The sequence below is a fragment of the Cynara cardunculus genome, unplaced genomic scaffold, assembly GCF_001531365.2.
Source record: "Cynara cardunculus var. scolymus isolate 2C unplaced genomic scaffold, CcrdV1 Un_Scaffold_4171, whole genome shotgun sequence".
NCBI classification, from domain to species: Eukaryota; Viridiplantae; Streptophyta; class Magnoliopsida; order Asterales; family Asteraceae; genus Cynara; species Cynara cardunculus.
Window position 1 is genome coordinate 2,183 of NW_020201773.1, and position 17,454 is coordinate 19,636.

Here is a 17,454-nt window from a genome sequence, read left to right on the forward strand (position 1 = left end):
ACTTGTATGATCTTATTGCCCGAGAACCATTTTCCAGAACCTCTGTGAGAGACATCAGAAGTTCTGTTACATTTTACTTGCACGATGAAACAGCTTCTGTTGCTAGTCCTCTGTTGTCTTCTGTGGAAGATACCCTTCTGTCAACACTTGCATAATACTTTTTCATACTTTTACAAGAAGTGAATATTAGAGCTAACACATGTGTGTCTTACCGGTTTATCCTATGTGATGATTATTGGTTTCAAGTGTTCTTGAGTTCTTATAAAATAGTATCGTTCTCGTTTGAACCCTTCCCTAAATCCCTATTGCTCATTACTGTAAAATGTATATTCGGACAATAATTGGTTACGGACTTGACTGAGTTACATGATCGGTTTATCATTCAAAACCAAAATGGTCCACAACTGGGACTCCATAAGCAGCTAAATAACCGGGTTTATTTGGATAGTTACGACTAAATTCAAGACATTTCTTCGCCAAAGTAAGAACTTCCCTACATCATTGAGGAAAAAGTCGACAAAGAAACCCACTAACATGGGATGGCGAAATTACAAGTTTCTGTTTAAAACAAGAACTTTTGAAGAATCATATGTTGATGATATTTATTAGGCGTTTTCATTTATTTTTAAAAATCGATCTTTAAAGTTTACTTTTTTTGTTAATTTATTAATTGTAAGGTATTTATTAGAGCAAATTATGTTTTTAGGGACTGTTTGAAAGTTATTGAATGGTTTGGTACATAATGATTAAGTGATCAGAATAATTAAGAGACTCTCATGATATAGTGCAAAATGAAATATAGTTATTTGATAATTGTTTACGATGAAATTATGACGCTTAATGATTAAGGGAGACCCAAGATACAGAATCATTCAAAGAGTTTTAAAATCATTAAGAGACAGACTTTTTTTTAAATAAACAAGATCCACCTCTTAAGGATTCAGAGTCTGTCTCCTAATGAAACTATTAAGAAGTAAACAAACAAACCTCTCTATTTTAAAATTACAATTTTCATCCCTTTGTTTATAATTCATTACCTATTTTGTCCTTATGATTTAATATTTATTGCTTTTTACATTCCTATAGTTTACAATTCGTTTTTATTTTGATCATTCATACTTAAAAGTGGTGTTTTGACCTCAAGAACAAAAAAAGAAATAAATTGCAATCTATATGGATGAAAACTAAAATTAACCACAGGGACAAAATCCAAAACTTCACAAACCACAAGGACAAAAAACGTAATTTAGTTTATTTATTATTTATATAGAGCCAGGTAAGAAGTATAAGAAGGGATCTCCATCTACGGATAAAATGCACCAAATCAATTCCCATGAGAAACGCACTTCACGAGTGGGCAAATAATCAAGGGTCCAGATTCCTTCTTAAACTTTTCACCTTAATTCTCCTTCTCACACAATCTTTCGCCTATTTATATATGCCAAAAAAGTCGACCCCGGTTCATCAGTTACACCAGGTACAATCTGTCGAGATATTTCGAAACCATAACCGGTTTGCCCATGTCAACCATTACTGGTTTTGTTGCTAAGTTAAAGACCCCATACAATGTCGGAGGTGGGCTGGGCACAAGCAAAAACATACAAGTTGTCTTTAATAATGCAATGCATAACTTCCAACAAACAATGTGCCATTACATTTTGTTTTAACTGGCGAAATCCGAAGCAAGTTGAAAATGAGCGAGGAGAAGTACATATCGTCTCTTTTTTTTTAATCAGTGATCCTCGATCTTCTTCAACCCCTTCATATCCGTTGTTTCCACACTGCATCATTTCCACAGTTACCAAATTTTAACAAACTTTTACAAAGTTAGATGAGGAAAAACGGGCATTAGAAACTCACGTTGTTCCTTGCAGAATCATCTTTTGGACTTTCGTAATGTCAGAACCAGACTGATTGTCCTCGATAAATATTGTCAAGCTGAATTCAAATCAACTTTTGTTAGCCTCTTATCGCTTATTAGAACACATTACTCATCGATACATATAGAGGCTTAAGCATTTGAGAACTCCAAAATTTATGAGAACCCTGAGAACTTCTACCTTAAAGCTTTGTTTAACATAATTTTTTTTCCATCTAAGTATATTGATTAACATATATTTATTTCAGAATATGTTTGTCTCACATGTATTCGTTTCACAATGTGAAACTCTTTTACATGTATTCTTTGTTTCAAAAACACGCCAAAAAGGTCCACATTGTGAAACAAATATATGTTAATCGATATTCTATAACCTAGTCTTAAATGAAAAAAAAAATCATATGAAATTGCACATGATGCACTAGTTCTCAAGATTATCAGAATTTCATGGGTTTTCAAAAGGTCCCCTGTATATAAATGAGGAATTACCTGCGAACATTTTGAAACTTAACATACTTCAAGATGACAGGCTTTCCCTAAAAAGGAGAAAAAAACCAAAGATGTATAATAAACCCATCATTCAGATGATACAAGAAAACCAGAAGAAGAAGAAGAAGAAGAGGATTACCTTGAGATTCTCGGGGGATAAAACAAGTGTGTCACTGGGAGGAAAGTCGCTAACGTTACTGCACATATATACACACATATGCCGATCACAAACTCCTAATAATAGAAAAAGAAGAGAATATTAACAAGTTTACCTGAATCCCATATGTTCCTTATTTGTATAAAGCTTTACGGTTTGAGGACCTGCAAAACAATTATAAAAAAACTCACTTCTGAAACGAAACAAAGCTCGTATTCCTTTGCAATTAGAACAAATATTACAAAAAAGGTGGAAGTTGAACTCTCAATAATGCATACATCAAATTTCAATTAACAAGGGTCTACAAGAAGTCTTGATAATTTATCACTTTATCAATTTCTGCATGTTTCACTTTTATCACCATCTTTTACTTCATCCTCCTATTCCTCATTTCTAAAATACTGAGCTTTAACCTACAGACTATAAGAGTTTTTTTTAATCAAAGATGTTATTCACTTATGTTATCTTATAGAGGCTTGTTTTTATGGATTTTCAGCATATCAAAATTTGCTTGCATACATCTCTATCACTACCATATTGTTTGCACATGTAAGGTCTCCCTTTGGAAACTTTCTATTTTGAGTTCAAAATAAATGCTATGCTCCCATTTTTGAAAAGATCTGTTTCCAAATTTAATCTTCGGCCATTAGCAATTGTTGCAAGATATTGGTGAGATTGATTGTGAACCACAAGTTCTCTTACGGGTCGTTCACTAAACACTTGCCGGATAAGCGCTTACCGATATCACTTACCTTACCATTGAGCATAGCTAAGACCAAAATCTTACCCAGTAAGAGGCATAGCAAGGACCGAGAGTCTGACCTGGTAAGTGAGGGAAAAGGCTCTTACCTGGTAAGCGCTTACCGGATTTAAGACGCTTACCGGAAATTCATTTTGATGGTCGAGAATGTGACACGATAAGGTAAGATTTATGTCTCTTGCTGGTAAGCAATTGTTAAACAGCCCTTAGTTTTGTATTATAAAGAGGTACTTAAGTTATAGTTGCAAACTTTATATAACAAGCCATGTCTCATGTCAAATGATACATTCTCGTTGTCACAGAGTAGCATATGCATACATGAAGCTATGACGCCATTAGCAACTACAATCATGATATTATTATTCGTTGACCAAAATAGTGATCTCAAACAAGATATTAAATAAGTTCTACCACCACTTTCGACATGAAGAACCAAACTGGTATCTAACAAATTCCTTCAAGACATTTTTACACTTGCACTCTGCTTTGCCTCCCCCTCCATCTTTTCTTCTAAACTCTGACTTTGTCTAGAAGTTTTTGGTTTGCATCCGTGATAAATCTGATGTAAATTAGGTCCGTAATTACCCTTTTCTCTATCTTTGCCAACTTGCATAAATCATTATAGATGTGGACATGAAGTAGAATGCAGTTGGGTAGCTCGAATATAGGATTGTTGTCAAGGAAGTTCAGCTCGAATATAGGATTGTTATCAAGGAAGTTCAGGTGATTCATGATAGAATGAGAGTCAATATGCAACATTAACAAAACTAATTCTAGACCCACAATACTAATTTCATAAATCATGAAAGAAATGTAAAAATAACTTGTGAGGTACATATAGATATATAGCCAAGGTTTTGAAGAATGAAAACAAGCCTCGAGGCAATTTCCCCTTAGGTACATGAGGCGTAAGCCTAGAGCATTCTGAGGCGTAAGCCCCAGAAAATAAAGCAATAATTTCATAAATTCATAACCCTTAGCAAAAAAAAAACATAATTCCATATTTCCATACCAAATAACCAAATCATGAAATCCATCATAATTTATAAAACTACAAGTCATAAGTCTTAAAAACGTCAACTAAATTAATTAATTGTAGTAATAAGTTCATGAAATACAATCAAATTGCATAGCTCCACCATCAAGCAGAAACTCAAACAAAATACAAGCATAAAGCAAAAGTTTTAAACGAATAACAGAAGTAAATAGACAACCTCAAGGCATGATTTTTGAACGCTAAACCATTTATATAACATAAAGCAATTTTGGTGACAATCACAATGTTGTTTTGTCCAATTAGTCGTCCTTCTTTGTGACTTCACCAAATAGCATTACAAAACTAGGGTCGGGTACTAGTGAGAATGAGAGTATGAGAAGGGTAAGAAGGGGTCTCCACGTTTGGATCAATCCTAATTGAAGAGTTCCACTAGATCAACACTAATGAGAAGCACTAGATAAATTCCCTTCTAAAGCGCAATTCATGGGTTGGTTTGAGTTTAAAAGCGATCAAGGGTCCAAATCCCTTCTTCCCCTTCTCACCTTAACTCCAATTCTCACACGATCTTTCGTCTTCAACACTAATCATGTGGCAATTATTAAGCAGTAGGTCCATAAAAACAGAACACAAGTCCACAAAAATAACTGAGAACATATTTTAAAGTAACTTGGTCAAATATATTTAGTGGCATATGCTGATACAAGAGGGATTCAGCGGTGCAAGAGTGACCAGTCAATAGCGACTTAGACAGGATTATGATTTGTCAATGGGACCCGTCTACAGCTTAATGAATTGACCAGGTCACACAGTGAAACACAAGATCAGAAGACTTTGACAAGATGATCGGAGAAGGTTATAGTACATTTTTCTAGCAAAAGATAATATATAAAGTATTGTAACTTTCTAAACTTGGAGTATTTAAACCAAAACTTTGAAACAACTATACAAAAGCCCCATCATCTACAAATATTCAAACCTTTCCACTACACATAGTTGTGATCCCAATTCTTGACATGATTGACAGTTCTGTGGAAGTCAAGATTAGTGAGAACCTTGTAATTGTATAAGATCCCTTGTGGTCATGCACGTTAAAAACGGTATAGGCTCTGAAAGAATCCATGTACAGCTTTTATGTGTGAAGTATTATCTAGAAGAAGAATAACTATTAATTTTCTTAATAGCTTATTGTTTGATGGTTATGAACTCTTCATTTAGAATAAGTGAGAGACACTAAGGGGCCATTTACCAAACGCAAGAGTTACCACTCTCATTTACCTTATGGGGTAACATTCCCAGCCATCAAAATGAATTAATGGCAAGCATTTATAACCCAGTAAGTACTTACCGCGTAAGAGTCATCACTCTCACTTACCGGGTAAGACTCTTGATCCTTGCCTTTCCTATTACGGGATAAGATTCTTGATTCTTGTTATATTCACCCGATAAAGTAATTGAATAGATAAGCGCTTACCAAGGTAAGTGTTCAGTAAACAGCTCTTAAGTAACCATTAGTAGAAATGGGCACAGACCGGTCTGAAACACATCCTAATAAGTCTGTCTGGTCAACGATCAAGTCAGATCGGTCCACAAAAACCCGGACCACTCCATCTCAAAAAATAGGTTTGTCCAGCCTGATGACATCATGGTTCGATCCGGACCAAATGGTCTGGTTCTTATGCCCATCTCTAATAGCTATCAAAAGTCGCCAAGATGGATTTTTTCCTCATCATGAAGGGGATTTGTGAGGCGCATATAGATTGAAGTGTCATATTTAAGTGCATAAACATGTTCATTTTAATGTGTATTAGGTGCAAAATGTCTCATTGGGTACAGCAATTTCGTAGCATCAAATTTGCACATAGCCCACATGTATATACATAGAATATGATGAAGCATGAAAATTAAATTATCAAAATATGCAAGCTCATACCCAAATAACTAGGGCCCGTTTGGTTTTGCGAGATTTGTTGGTTTTTGATGGAATTTGGAATTGGATTCCATTCCAATCCCTCCTTTGCTTTCAAGAAAAGTCCATATGATTTGTTTGTAATAATGTTTTAAAATATATTAAAAACACTTGTTTTGTAATAATGAATTAATGAAAAGGTAATTTAATTATTTGTATAATTTTTTATAATTTGTTTTTATAGATTACTCATAAAGGATGTAATTCAATTCCATTCCAAATACTACAAAACAAACACACCAAAGATTCCAAATCCTTCCACAAAATCCAAATCTCTCGAAAACATTCCGTCAAACCAACAGGCCCTTGATGTATTTGCTATCAAGCCCGATGTTGTATCTTAACAAAGCCTACACAAGACAAGAATCCTAGAAATATTGAGAAAAACTACACAAGAAACAGAAAGACAGGGGAGAGATGACACAGAAGGCATAACAGCTAGCAAAAAAAATAAACATGGAAGACAAGTACGTATAAGCATGAAAAAAGAAAAATCAGACAGCAGCAGTAAGAAGTTGCAGAAGGGAGCCAAAGGCGATGGCTAGGGCACAAATGACAATACAAATGATCAAAGTTTAAACAAAATCTTAAAGACAAAAGGAAAATTAATGAATGATGCATTAAATATTAATGAATAATGTATTAATTCAATTAAAGGTTGCGGCCCTACATAATACATAATTATATATGTGTGTGTGTGTGTCTAGTACGGTGTAAACCTTGTTTCATAGTTCAAAACTGCAAACTACACCACAAAGTGCGGATTGATAAACACGCAAACCACGCAGTGTGGGCGTTTTGGCCGTTCAGATGAACACCCCTCTCATACCGCACAACAGTTTGCAGTGTGGTTTCTTGGGGTTTGAGGCACAAACGCTGCAGTATGCAGTTTAGGAAAATGATAAAACCTCATATGCGCTGTGGTTTGGTCCTAAACCACACTGCACCGCAAACACACTATATGAACCACAAGGTGGATAACTACTATGAGGTCAGATCTGATAGCAACAAGCCAGAAAAACCAAATACACAGTTAAGCAGGCAGTAAGAGGCAGCAACGGTGAAACCAACAAAGAGCAATTAGCGCATGGAATGAACAAGTAAAGTCAAACAAGAGCAAGGGTTTGGGCCAAAAACACTTCCAGCAAAGTCATAGAAGGTGCGCGTAAACTGGCACTGATACCCACGGTTACCCAAAAAAAGGTCGAGGAAGCTTCCATCAAAGAGTCAAGGAACACAGAAAAAGCTGTCAACTGCTGTTCTTCAAACAAGCACGTGAAGCTCTGAGGCTCACAAAGGCACAATGAGGTATGATCAGTCATCATGGGATTGAGACTTAAAAAGGGAATGGAGCTTATGAATGAATCAAAATAGGGCAGAAACACAAGATGTGTGTAAAACAAGAAAATAAAACAATTTGTCAACCGCTAGATGCCAACAGCAACATAGAAGAAACCTTTGGCCAGCAGTTTGTGGTGAATGATTTAAGGGCTTGGTTGTGCTTCCCAAAATTTTAGCTCCGATACCATTGTTACTTGGGGGGAAATGTAAATAATACAGTAGATAAGATGGTTGGCCAAGTCTCTTAAACATACAAATACCAACCAATTTTTCTTTTTTTCCCTTGAATGGGACAAAACTTTGATTTTAGTTCTATCTGCTAACACGTAAGATTAGCAGCTAGCCACAATTTTAAATCTTCTTTGACTAAAATACGATAAAGCAGTGGCAATGCCTAGGCAGAAAGCCAGACACACTACCTTTCATATAAGGAATGTTTGTATCGAATTGCCTACATAACTTCCATTATCATTTTATTGAACTAGATAGGTAGTTAGCTACAGAGTACAACAAATCATGTTGTATTTGTATTAATTATGATTAAAAAGAGGATGAACAAGAGAAGAAAAAGAACACAGAGGCAAGAAGAGAGTTTGGTAATTTACCTTCCTCCTCAGGTCCTTTAATCACAATAGAATGCAGTTTGATAACTTGGGTGAATGGTATGTAAATCAAAAGTTGCTCATCTGCATCACTCTCCAGATTTAGACCTTCATCTTCTCTATAACCCTGTTCCACAAATAAAAACATTCTAACTGTTAGAGCTAAAAGATCACGAAAACGGATAAATAAGAATGCACAAGGACAAAAAATATCACTCTAAAAGTAAAGGGACACATATGGTGCCTAATCATAAGACCAACTTTTCTTGTCATGTGGTATCAACACCATGGGTCCCCCTAATCCGTGGGGTTTATGTTCACCCCTCCACATTATCGGGCAGATCTCCTCCCTTCCGTGAGTCGGACCTGGCCCATGCCTCTAGGGATTCGAACTTGTGTCTCCTTGTTAAGGCACTAGGACAATGACGAATGTGGCCCCCTAGGAGGGCTTCATATGACTTACTTTATGCTCCCTAAGTGTATATATTTAATTCATATACACTTATTAATGATACATGCAATCTTAGTTGTACTACATTAGAGTAGGATTATCTTGTATCTTTTTCTATTATAGACATCGACTTTCATGTCTGGGAAAAAAGACTGTCCAGTACAAGTACAGGAAAATACTCACCAAAACTCATATTAATAGTTGTTTAAGCAACAAAGCACCATGCTCCACATGAACCATTTCCAATATTGCCACAAAGAAAAACTCTTCTTCCCACCCCAACACACCAAATTAATATTGTCATATTAACTCGAGGAACTACTTTCCAGAATGATGCTTTCCTATGTCATCCAAAGATTTGCTACTCTATTGACATAATTTGTGTCACACAACTTCCTGATGCATCCATACCAACTACATCTCTACACCTGAATCTCATTACGCTACTATCTGTAAGTTTGATCCACTGTGAAGAAGTTACGTTACTAGTAATTTGAATGAAGCCCGTTTATTAGTTAAATGCCCTTGAGTCCACTTTGTCAATCTCCTGCCAATGTTGATCTCATCCATTCACATAGAACTTCGAAACTCCAAACTTTAAATGGATTGTACATCATTAATCTATCACAATAATGAACACATATATGCAGAATGGCCTATCTCCTATAATACTTCAAAGTCTATGTCTTTATAAGGAGAGCGATCAATCATGCAGTCATGCCAGGGCTCTAGAGGTGAGAAATTTTATTGGCATATACGTGTTTATGTTATGCTTTTCTGAGAAGTTATTCTTATTATCATCATTTATTTGGTTCTGAAGTGTATGGTGTATTTGGCTTGCTCAGCCTATTACGCCAGTATCTTTTGTTGTATTTTTGATCTTCTGTGGTAAAAATTTGTTTTTATCAAGTGCTTTAGTTTGAACTTGGTGCATTTGAGGGTTTCTTAACATGATTATTTTGATTGTAATCAACAAATATTAGAGATGCATATAATTTTCAACATGTCGGTTTATAATGTGAGCTTGCCACTCTGTGAACCAAAGATCAAGATGATAACACCTCTAAAATGGCATTAAAGTGACATGATGTCATTTTTATCGAAGTAATAGCATCACATAGTTGCGAATTTGGCATCCATGCAACAAATACTAGACTAATGACAATACCCAAGTCAACGATAGCTAGACATAAAAGGTACTTAGTTTTAGAAAATAGAAAATAACAAGACAAATTTCATCTTAGTTTTAGAAAATAGAAAATAACCAGACAAATTTCATCCATCATAAGTGTAATATTCGGGTTACAAGTTTTATTTTGAGATTTTTGGAATATATATATATATATATATATATATCTATGGATATATATATATATATATATATATGTGTGTGTGAAGATTGATGTGTGGGTGGGGAAGGTTATAGCCGACTTTTTAAAAGACGGTTATGGCACTTGCTATTGAAAAAGAAAAGCTTCTTTTTGGCTAATTTTAGAAGAAAATCGGAGGGAGAAAAGAGTGAAAAGAAGCCACAGTTAATTGAAGTCAAAATTCAAAATCAAAGGTGAGTGTTTTATGCTTTGAGTATTTTAAGATTTGCATACAATTCATTTCTATTGAACTGCTTTACTATGAATCTCAATATATCTAAATACCTTGCGGTTTCGACTGTTAAACCGGATATGTATTGCCCGGAGTTCTACTTAAACCGGACAAGGGACGTCCGGATTAGTACCTAAACCGCTCAAAGGTTAGTCGGGTATCCTCTAAACCGGACAAAGGGTGATCGGATATCTCCTAAACCGGGTAAAGGGTGACCAGATATCCCATTAACCGGACAAGTATCAACTGGGGTTCTACCTAAACCGCTCAAAGATTTCCAAGTGTTGTCCGGATTCCATATCCGGGTAGTGTTGTCCGGATTTCAAATCCGGTGGATGATTGATTAGACTCTATTTTGAATTAAAGTTCTTATCTTTGTAATGGCGGTGTAACCGCGAGAGAGATGTGATGGCAGTGTAACCGCGAGAGAGATGTGATGGCGGTGTAACACCGAGAGAGATGTAATGGAGGAGTAACCGCGAGAGGAAAAGAATCTATATGAATATAGATAAAACGTTTATGTCTGTACAGGTTTGATTCTAAACTGCTAGTTTGGAAAGTATGTTATTATATGAGATTTGTACACTCACTAGACCATTTGGGTCTAATGCTCAGTTGTTGAACTAACCTGTTTGCAGGTAATCGAACCTCGCAGGATAAGGGCAAGGGGAAAGTTTAGAAATGATAAAATTTAGTTGTTCCCAAATGTATTGAAGAAAGTTTTTGTAAATTCATGTTTTGTAACAATACTATATTTTGTTTTATGAGTATATGTATGTGGATTATCTGTACTTGGAGTTTGTGAGTTGTTACAGTTGGTATCAGAGCCTTAGTTTAAGGGATCTGGGTATTTGCGAAATACTTAGACTTAAACTAGAGGTGTGGAAGTTATGATAATAGGTTTCACTGGGTCTATGAACATGGAAATATGTTATAGTTGAACCTATTATGAGAAAGATAGATTATATATGACTGATATAATCTGAGTTATGGATAGACTTGAGGATAAATGTGTTATCATATTTTGATTATGAGAATAATCATGTGTTTAAATGTGACAGAAAAAGTTATACACTGAGAAATGGCAGATAATCCCAATCAATCAGAAAGGACCTCTACTGGTTATGGAAGAGGTCGGGGAAGAAGAAATGTGACTCAAGGGGAAGACCTGGAAAATGTGATGACGATTGAAACACGAAGTCGCAGCAGGGGTCGAGGAAGAGGTAGAGGTGCTAAACAAGAAACTCATGGGGAACAGGAATTGTGGCCCAAGAAAGTTCAATGTCTGGCCGTGGTAGAGGAAGAGCAAGGGGTGGACACAATATTTTTGACCCCGGATTTATTACTTAAGAAATGCTGGCAGCTGAATTAGGAAAGTTTCAAGAGAGCTTGGTAAATTTGTTGGGACGTTCGGTTCCAAATATTAAGATGATTTTTGCCTGTAAACCTCCCAAGTTTTCTGGTGAGCGTGATCCTGTTAAAGCCATGTGTTGGCTTAAAGAAATTGAGCCGAGTCTGCAGGTTAGTAAAAGTGCAGAAGAAGATAAAGTCATGTTTGTTGTATCTCGTTTAAGATCAAGTGCTTTATACTAGTGGAAAGTTCTATCAAGTTCAAATCCCAACATTTTGAAAACCATGCTGTGGGAAGAATTTGTGATCAAGTTTAAAATGCAGTATTGTCCTGAAGCGGCAGTGCGAAAGTTAGAAGATGATTTCCTTCGTCTTGAACAAGGAAACATGTCAGTCCGCCAGTATACGGAAGTCTTTATGGAACAATCCCGATTCGCTGAAGCTTTCATTATATCGGAAAACAGTAAAGTAAGAAAGTACATCTGGGGTTTAGAATCTAATCTCCGGAAGTATGTGATATCCAGGAATCCGACAACATTCCAAGCGGCAGTTGATGCTGCTGAAATACTGGAGCAAGACATTAACAGACAACCACAAGAAAAGGTTGGAGAGAAGAAAAAGGGAAGCTACAATGACTGATTTCCGTAGACCGAGGTTTATAGAAAATTTGAATCGACCAGTTTCAAGGTTTGCGGATAAAGCATGTACCCGATGTCATAAAATACATCAGAAAATTGCAATACAGAATCTCGAGTATGTTTAAATGTCAGGAACCAGGTCATATAGCTCGAGATTGTCGGATGACGCGAAGGTGTTTTACTTGTAATTCATCTCAACATATAAATGCCGATTGTTCGCAAGCAAAAGGTCGAGGGTCTGGTTTTGTTGGAGGACGTGGATCTGGATATTCTGGGGGCCAAGGACCTGGTTATGTGCCAACAGGTCGTGGACAAATGGATAATCGTGTTAATTCAAGTGGTCGAGGAGAGATAAGACGTGGGGAGTCTGCGAGAGGGAGAGCCTTTCAGATGACGAGAGGCGAGGCGGAAGAGCACCCTGAAGTAGTAACAGGTACATTCCTCATTAATTCAGTATGTGCCAAAGTTTTATTTGATTCGGGTGCAAATCGTTCTTTTGTGTCACCGTCGTTTGTTAACTGCGCACATTTAGAATCTAGTGTTAAGTGAGGATCTAATTGTGGAAACAACAAACGATAGTGAAGTTTTGGTTAAGGAAAGAATAGATGAGTGTTTTATAAATATAGAAGGATGTGAGGTGCCTATACAACTATTTCCTTTGCCTTTAAGGGAATTTGATATAATTATAGGCATGGATTGGTTAGCTAAAAACCAAGCCAATATAGTCTGTGATGAAAAGATGATTCATATAGACTTACCGGAAAAAGGAAGGGTTGTGATTTACGGGGATCAACGAGATCGTTATTCTAGCCTTATCTTAGTTTTAAAGGCTCGAAAATATGTACAAAAGGGATGTGTTAGTTTTCTTGCATATGTTATAGATATGAGGAAAGACAAAGAAGAGATGAAAGATATCCCAGTTGTGAGGGAATTTCCAGAAGTATTTCCAGAAGATTTGATAAGCTTACCTCTAGATAGAACAATTGAGTTTCAAATAGAACTACTTCCTGAAGCAGCACCTGTTGCGCGTGCACCATATAGATTAGCTCCTTCTGAATTAAAGGAGTTAATGTCGCAATTGAAGGAATTGTTGGATAAAGGTTTTATCCGACCAAGTACTTCCCCGTGGGGTGCGCCGGTGCTTTTTGTGAAAAAGAAGGATGGATCAATGAGGATGTGCATTGATTACCGAGAGTTGAAGAAACTAACAATCAAAAATAAGTATCATCTCCCAAGAATTGATGATTTGTTTGATCAATTGGTTGGGGCTACTTATTTTTCGAAGATTGATTTACGGTCAGGTTATCATCAACTAAAGATTCGGAATGATGTGTCGAAAACGTTATTCCGTACACGTTATGGTCATTACGAATTTCTGGTCATGCCATTTGGACTCACAAATGTGCCTGCAGCTTTGTTGGACATGATGAATAGAATTTGTCGTCCCTATCTCGATAAATTTGTGATTGTCTTCATTGATGATATTCTGATATATTCTCGGACAGAAGAAGAGCATGCCCATCATTTGAGATTACTCTTAGAATTGCTAAAACAAGAAAAGTTGTATGCCAAAATGTCAAAGTGTGAATTTTGGCTACGAGAAGTTCAGTTTTTGGGACATGTTATCTCAAAAAAAGGCATTAAAGCGGATCCTTTGAAGTTGAAGTCATTGAAAAATGGGAAGCCCCAAAGACTCCAACTAAAATCAGAAGTTTTCTTGGATTGGCTGGGTATTATCGTAAGTTTATACAAGATTTCTCTCGTATAGCCACTCCATTAACAAAGTTGACTAAGAAGAATGTGAAATATGAGTGGGATGAAGCTCAAGCTCAGGCTTTTCAGATGTTAAAAGTTAAGTTATGCAGTGCACCAATTCTATCTTTGCCGGATGGAATGGAAGATTTTGTAGTTTATAGTGACGCGTCAAAGATGGGTCTGGATTGTGTTTTAATGCAACGTGGAAAGGTAATAGCTTATGCTTCCAGACAGTTAAAAGATCACGAAAGGCAGTATCCTACTCATGATATGGAATTGGCGGCAGTAGTTTTCGCTTTAAAGATATGGAGGCACTACCTATATGAAACGAAATGTCAAATTTTCACAGATCATAAGAGCTTACAACATTTGTTTCATCAGAAAGATCTGAATATGCGTCAGAGACGATGGTTGGAATTGGTAAGTGATCATGATTGTGAAATTTTATATCACCCAGGAAAAGCAAATGCAGTGGCTGATGCATTAAGCCGACAAGAGAAGAGTGGAACTATCAAAGCTATAGCTCTACGGGTTGAGTTGTTACCCAGTATTCAAGAAGAGTTACGAGAATTTCAACATGAGACCATGAAGGAAAGTAAGATTAAACAGGAAAGATTAGGTGGATTAATATCTGATTTGGTAAAAGATGACAGAGAATTTTGGAATTTCCAGAACAGAATCTGGGTACCATGCTATGGTAAACTCAGAAAACGTATTTTGGGTGAGGCTCATAAGTCACGTTTTGCAATTCATCCAGGTACAAATAAAATGTATCGGGATTTGAAGCAACACTATTGGTGGCCAGGTATGAAGAAGGATGTAACTAAGCATGTTGAGCAACGCCTAACATGTCTTTAGGTAAAGATTGAACACCAACACCCTTATGGTAAGTTGCAATCTTTAGAAGTTCCAGTATGGGAGTGGGATCACATCACTATAGATTTCATAACCAAATTGCCGAGAACATCAAAAGGTTATGATGCTATATGGGTAATAGTAGATTGGTTATCCAAATCTGCACACTTCTTACCTATGAAAGAGTCATATTCAATGGAGAGATTGGCAAAATTATACATTGATGAGGTAGTAACACGACATGGTGTCCCTCTATCAATTGTTTCTGATAAAGATAGTCGGTTCACTTCTAAGTTTTGGTAGAGCTTCCAAAGAGAGATGGAATCACAGATTAAGCTAAGTACAGCTTACCACCCGCAAACAGATGGACAAAGTGAACGAACTATACAAACTTTAGAAGATATGCTGAGAGCATGTGTTATTGATTTTGGAGGGTCATGGGATAGTCATTTGGCTCTGGTGGAATTCAAGTACAACAATAGTTACCATTCAAGTATTCAGGCAGCACCTTTCGAGGTTCTGTATGGACGAAAATGTCGAACTCTTTTGTGTTGGAACGAAATAGGTGAAAAACGGTTAGCTGGCCTGAATTAGTTCAGCAAACTGCAGATAAAATAGGAGTAATTCGAGAACGAACGAAGGCAGCGCAAGATAGACAAAGAAGTTATGCAGATAAACGTCGAAAGCCGATTGAGTTTCAAGTGGGTGATAATGTGATGTTAAAGATATCACCTTGGATAGGAATGGTCCGTTTTGGGAAAAAGGGGAAACTAAGTCCAAGGTATGTTGGACCATTCCCTATTATTGGAAAGGTTGGGGAAGTGGCTTACAATTTAGAACTTCCTTTAGAGTTAAGTGGGATCCATGACACATTTCATGTGGCGAATTTAAGGAAGTGTCTAATAAATCCAGATATGGTAGTGCCGCTACCCGAAATAAAGGTGGACGAGAGATTGTGCTTTGATGAAACCCCTGAACAGATTACTGACTACAAGGAAAAGAAACTACGAAATAAAAAGGTTGGGTTAGTAAAGGTTCAGTGGCGTTATCATAAAGAACCAAACGCCACCTGGGAATCAGAATCGGAGATGCGGATAAAGTATCCTTACCAATTTGCTTAAATGAAATTCCGGGACGGAATTATTTTAAGAAGGGAATATTGTAATATTCGGGTTACAAGTTTTATTTTGAGAGTTTTGGAATATATATATATATATATATATATACTATCTTATTAAGCAAAATGTCTTAAAGTCTTAAAATTTTGAATGACCACAATACCCTTTATACTCACTTTTTCATCCACTCACCCCCTCACATACACTCACCCCCTCACATACACTCATCCTCTCACAACCGATTTTTTTAAAATTATAATTTTAAATTTACACTTTATACCTCTATAATTAATTAATTAATTTATTTTACGTCCTTTACTTTTAAATGTTTCATTTTAAACTTTTATCAAATTAACATACATAATCGTATATCAATTAAAACATGTTTAAAAAATACATTGTTATTTTAACAAGTTACACCGTTATAATCGTCACGTTAATACCTTCGAAATGAGTCCAATATTGAATAGTTTTTTACTTAATTATATTATTATATATTATATATATACTGTGAAAAAATATTTTTAATATTTACGATTTATACTTTTATAGTTATTTATTTATATATATACTATATATTTTGGAGTTAGGCTGTCCAAATTGCACTGTATAATATATTTTGAATTAATATGTTCTTAGCTTTTTTGAAATATATATATACATGTATTAATTCAACCTTAATCTGAGTTTCTGGACAAGAAAGAAGGTAAACAGTTGAAATTTTATTCTAAAACCCATATTTTTGTGTCTTTTCATGGCTTATGATCTGTCAAATTTGTAGTTTTCTTTATTGGTTTTGAGTTTATCTTAAAACTCAAATTTCTTGGTTCTTTGCTCTTAGTGTAAATCGAATACATTTGTGGAGTCGCTTAAATATGTTGGATTTTAAATATATTAGATTTTAAATTGTCATACAATTTTTTTCATCGATATTCTGTAATTAGAATCATAACTTTTATTTATTCAAATTGTATTAATATGTAAAGACCAAGTGTAACATATATAATCGTTAAATCCTATCTTATAAAACCAGTGGGACTTCAAAATCGTTAAAATTCATGGCTCCTGCCGCATTGCGCGGGTACACAACTAGTATGTATATGGATATATATATATATATGTGTGTGTGTGTGTGTGTGTGAAGATTGATGTATGGGTGGGGAAGGTTATAGCCGACTTTTTAAAAGACGATTATAGCACTTGCTATAAATAGCAAGTGCCTTTGAAAAAGAAAAGCTTCTTTTTGGCTAATTTTAGAAGAAAATCGGAGGGAGAAAAGAGTGAAAAGAAGCTACAGTTAATTGAAGTCAAAATTCAAAATCAAAGGTGAGTGTTTTATGCTTTGAGTACTAAAGATGTGCATACAATTCATTTCTATTGAACTGCTTTACTATGAATTTCAATATATCTAAATACCTTGCGGTTTCGACTGTTAAACCGGATATGTATTGCCCGGAGTTCTACTTAAACCGGACAAGGGACGTCCGGATTAGT

General features: G+C 35.8%; 1 protein-coding gene across 1 annotated transcript in view; it reads right to left on the reverse strand.

The window, feature by feature from the left end:
- Window positions 1–1,468: 1,468 nt before the first annotated feature.
- The window catches only part of LOC112503939 (PITH domain-containing protein At3g04780), a 17,658-nt gene continuing 1,672 nt past the window's right edge, over window positions 1,469–17,454 (reverse strand). The window contains exons 3-8 of the mRNA XM_025107909.1: window positions 8,195–8,318; window positions 2,641–2,689; window positions 2,508–2,565; window positions 2,369–2,415; window positions 1,861–1,938; window positions 1,469–1,781 (exon numbers count right to left, since the gene is read on the reverse strand). Coding sequence (XP_024963677.1) covers window positions 1,733–1,781; window positions 1,861–1,938; window positions 2,369–2,415; window positions 2,508–2,565; window positions 2,641–2,689; window positions 8,195–8,318 — 405 coding nt within the window. The 3' untranslated portion in view covers window positions 1,469–1,732. The remainder of the gene's footprint in view (window positions 1,782–1,860; window positions 1,939–2,368; window positions 2,416–2,507; window positions 2,566–2,640; window positions 2,690–8,194; window positions 8,319–17,454) is intronic.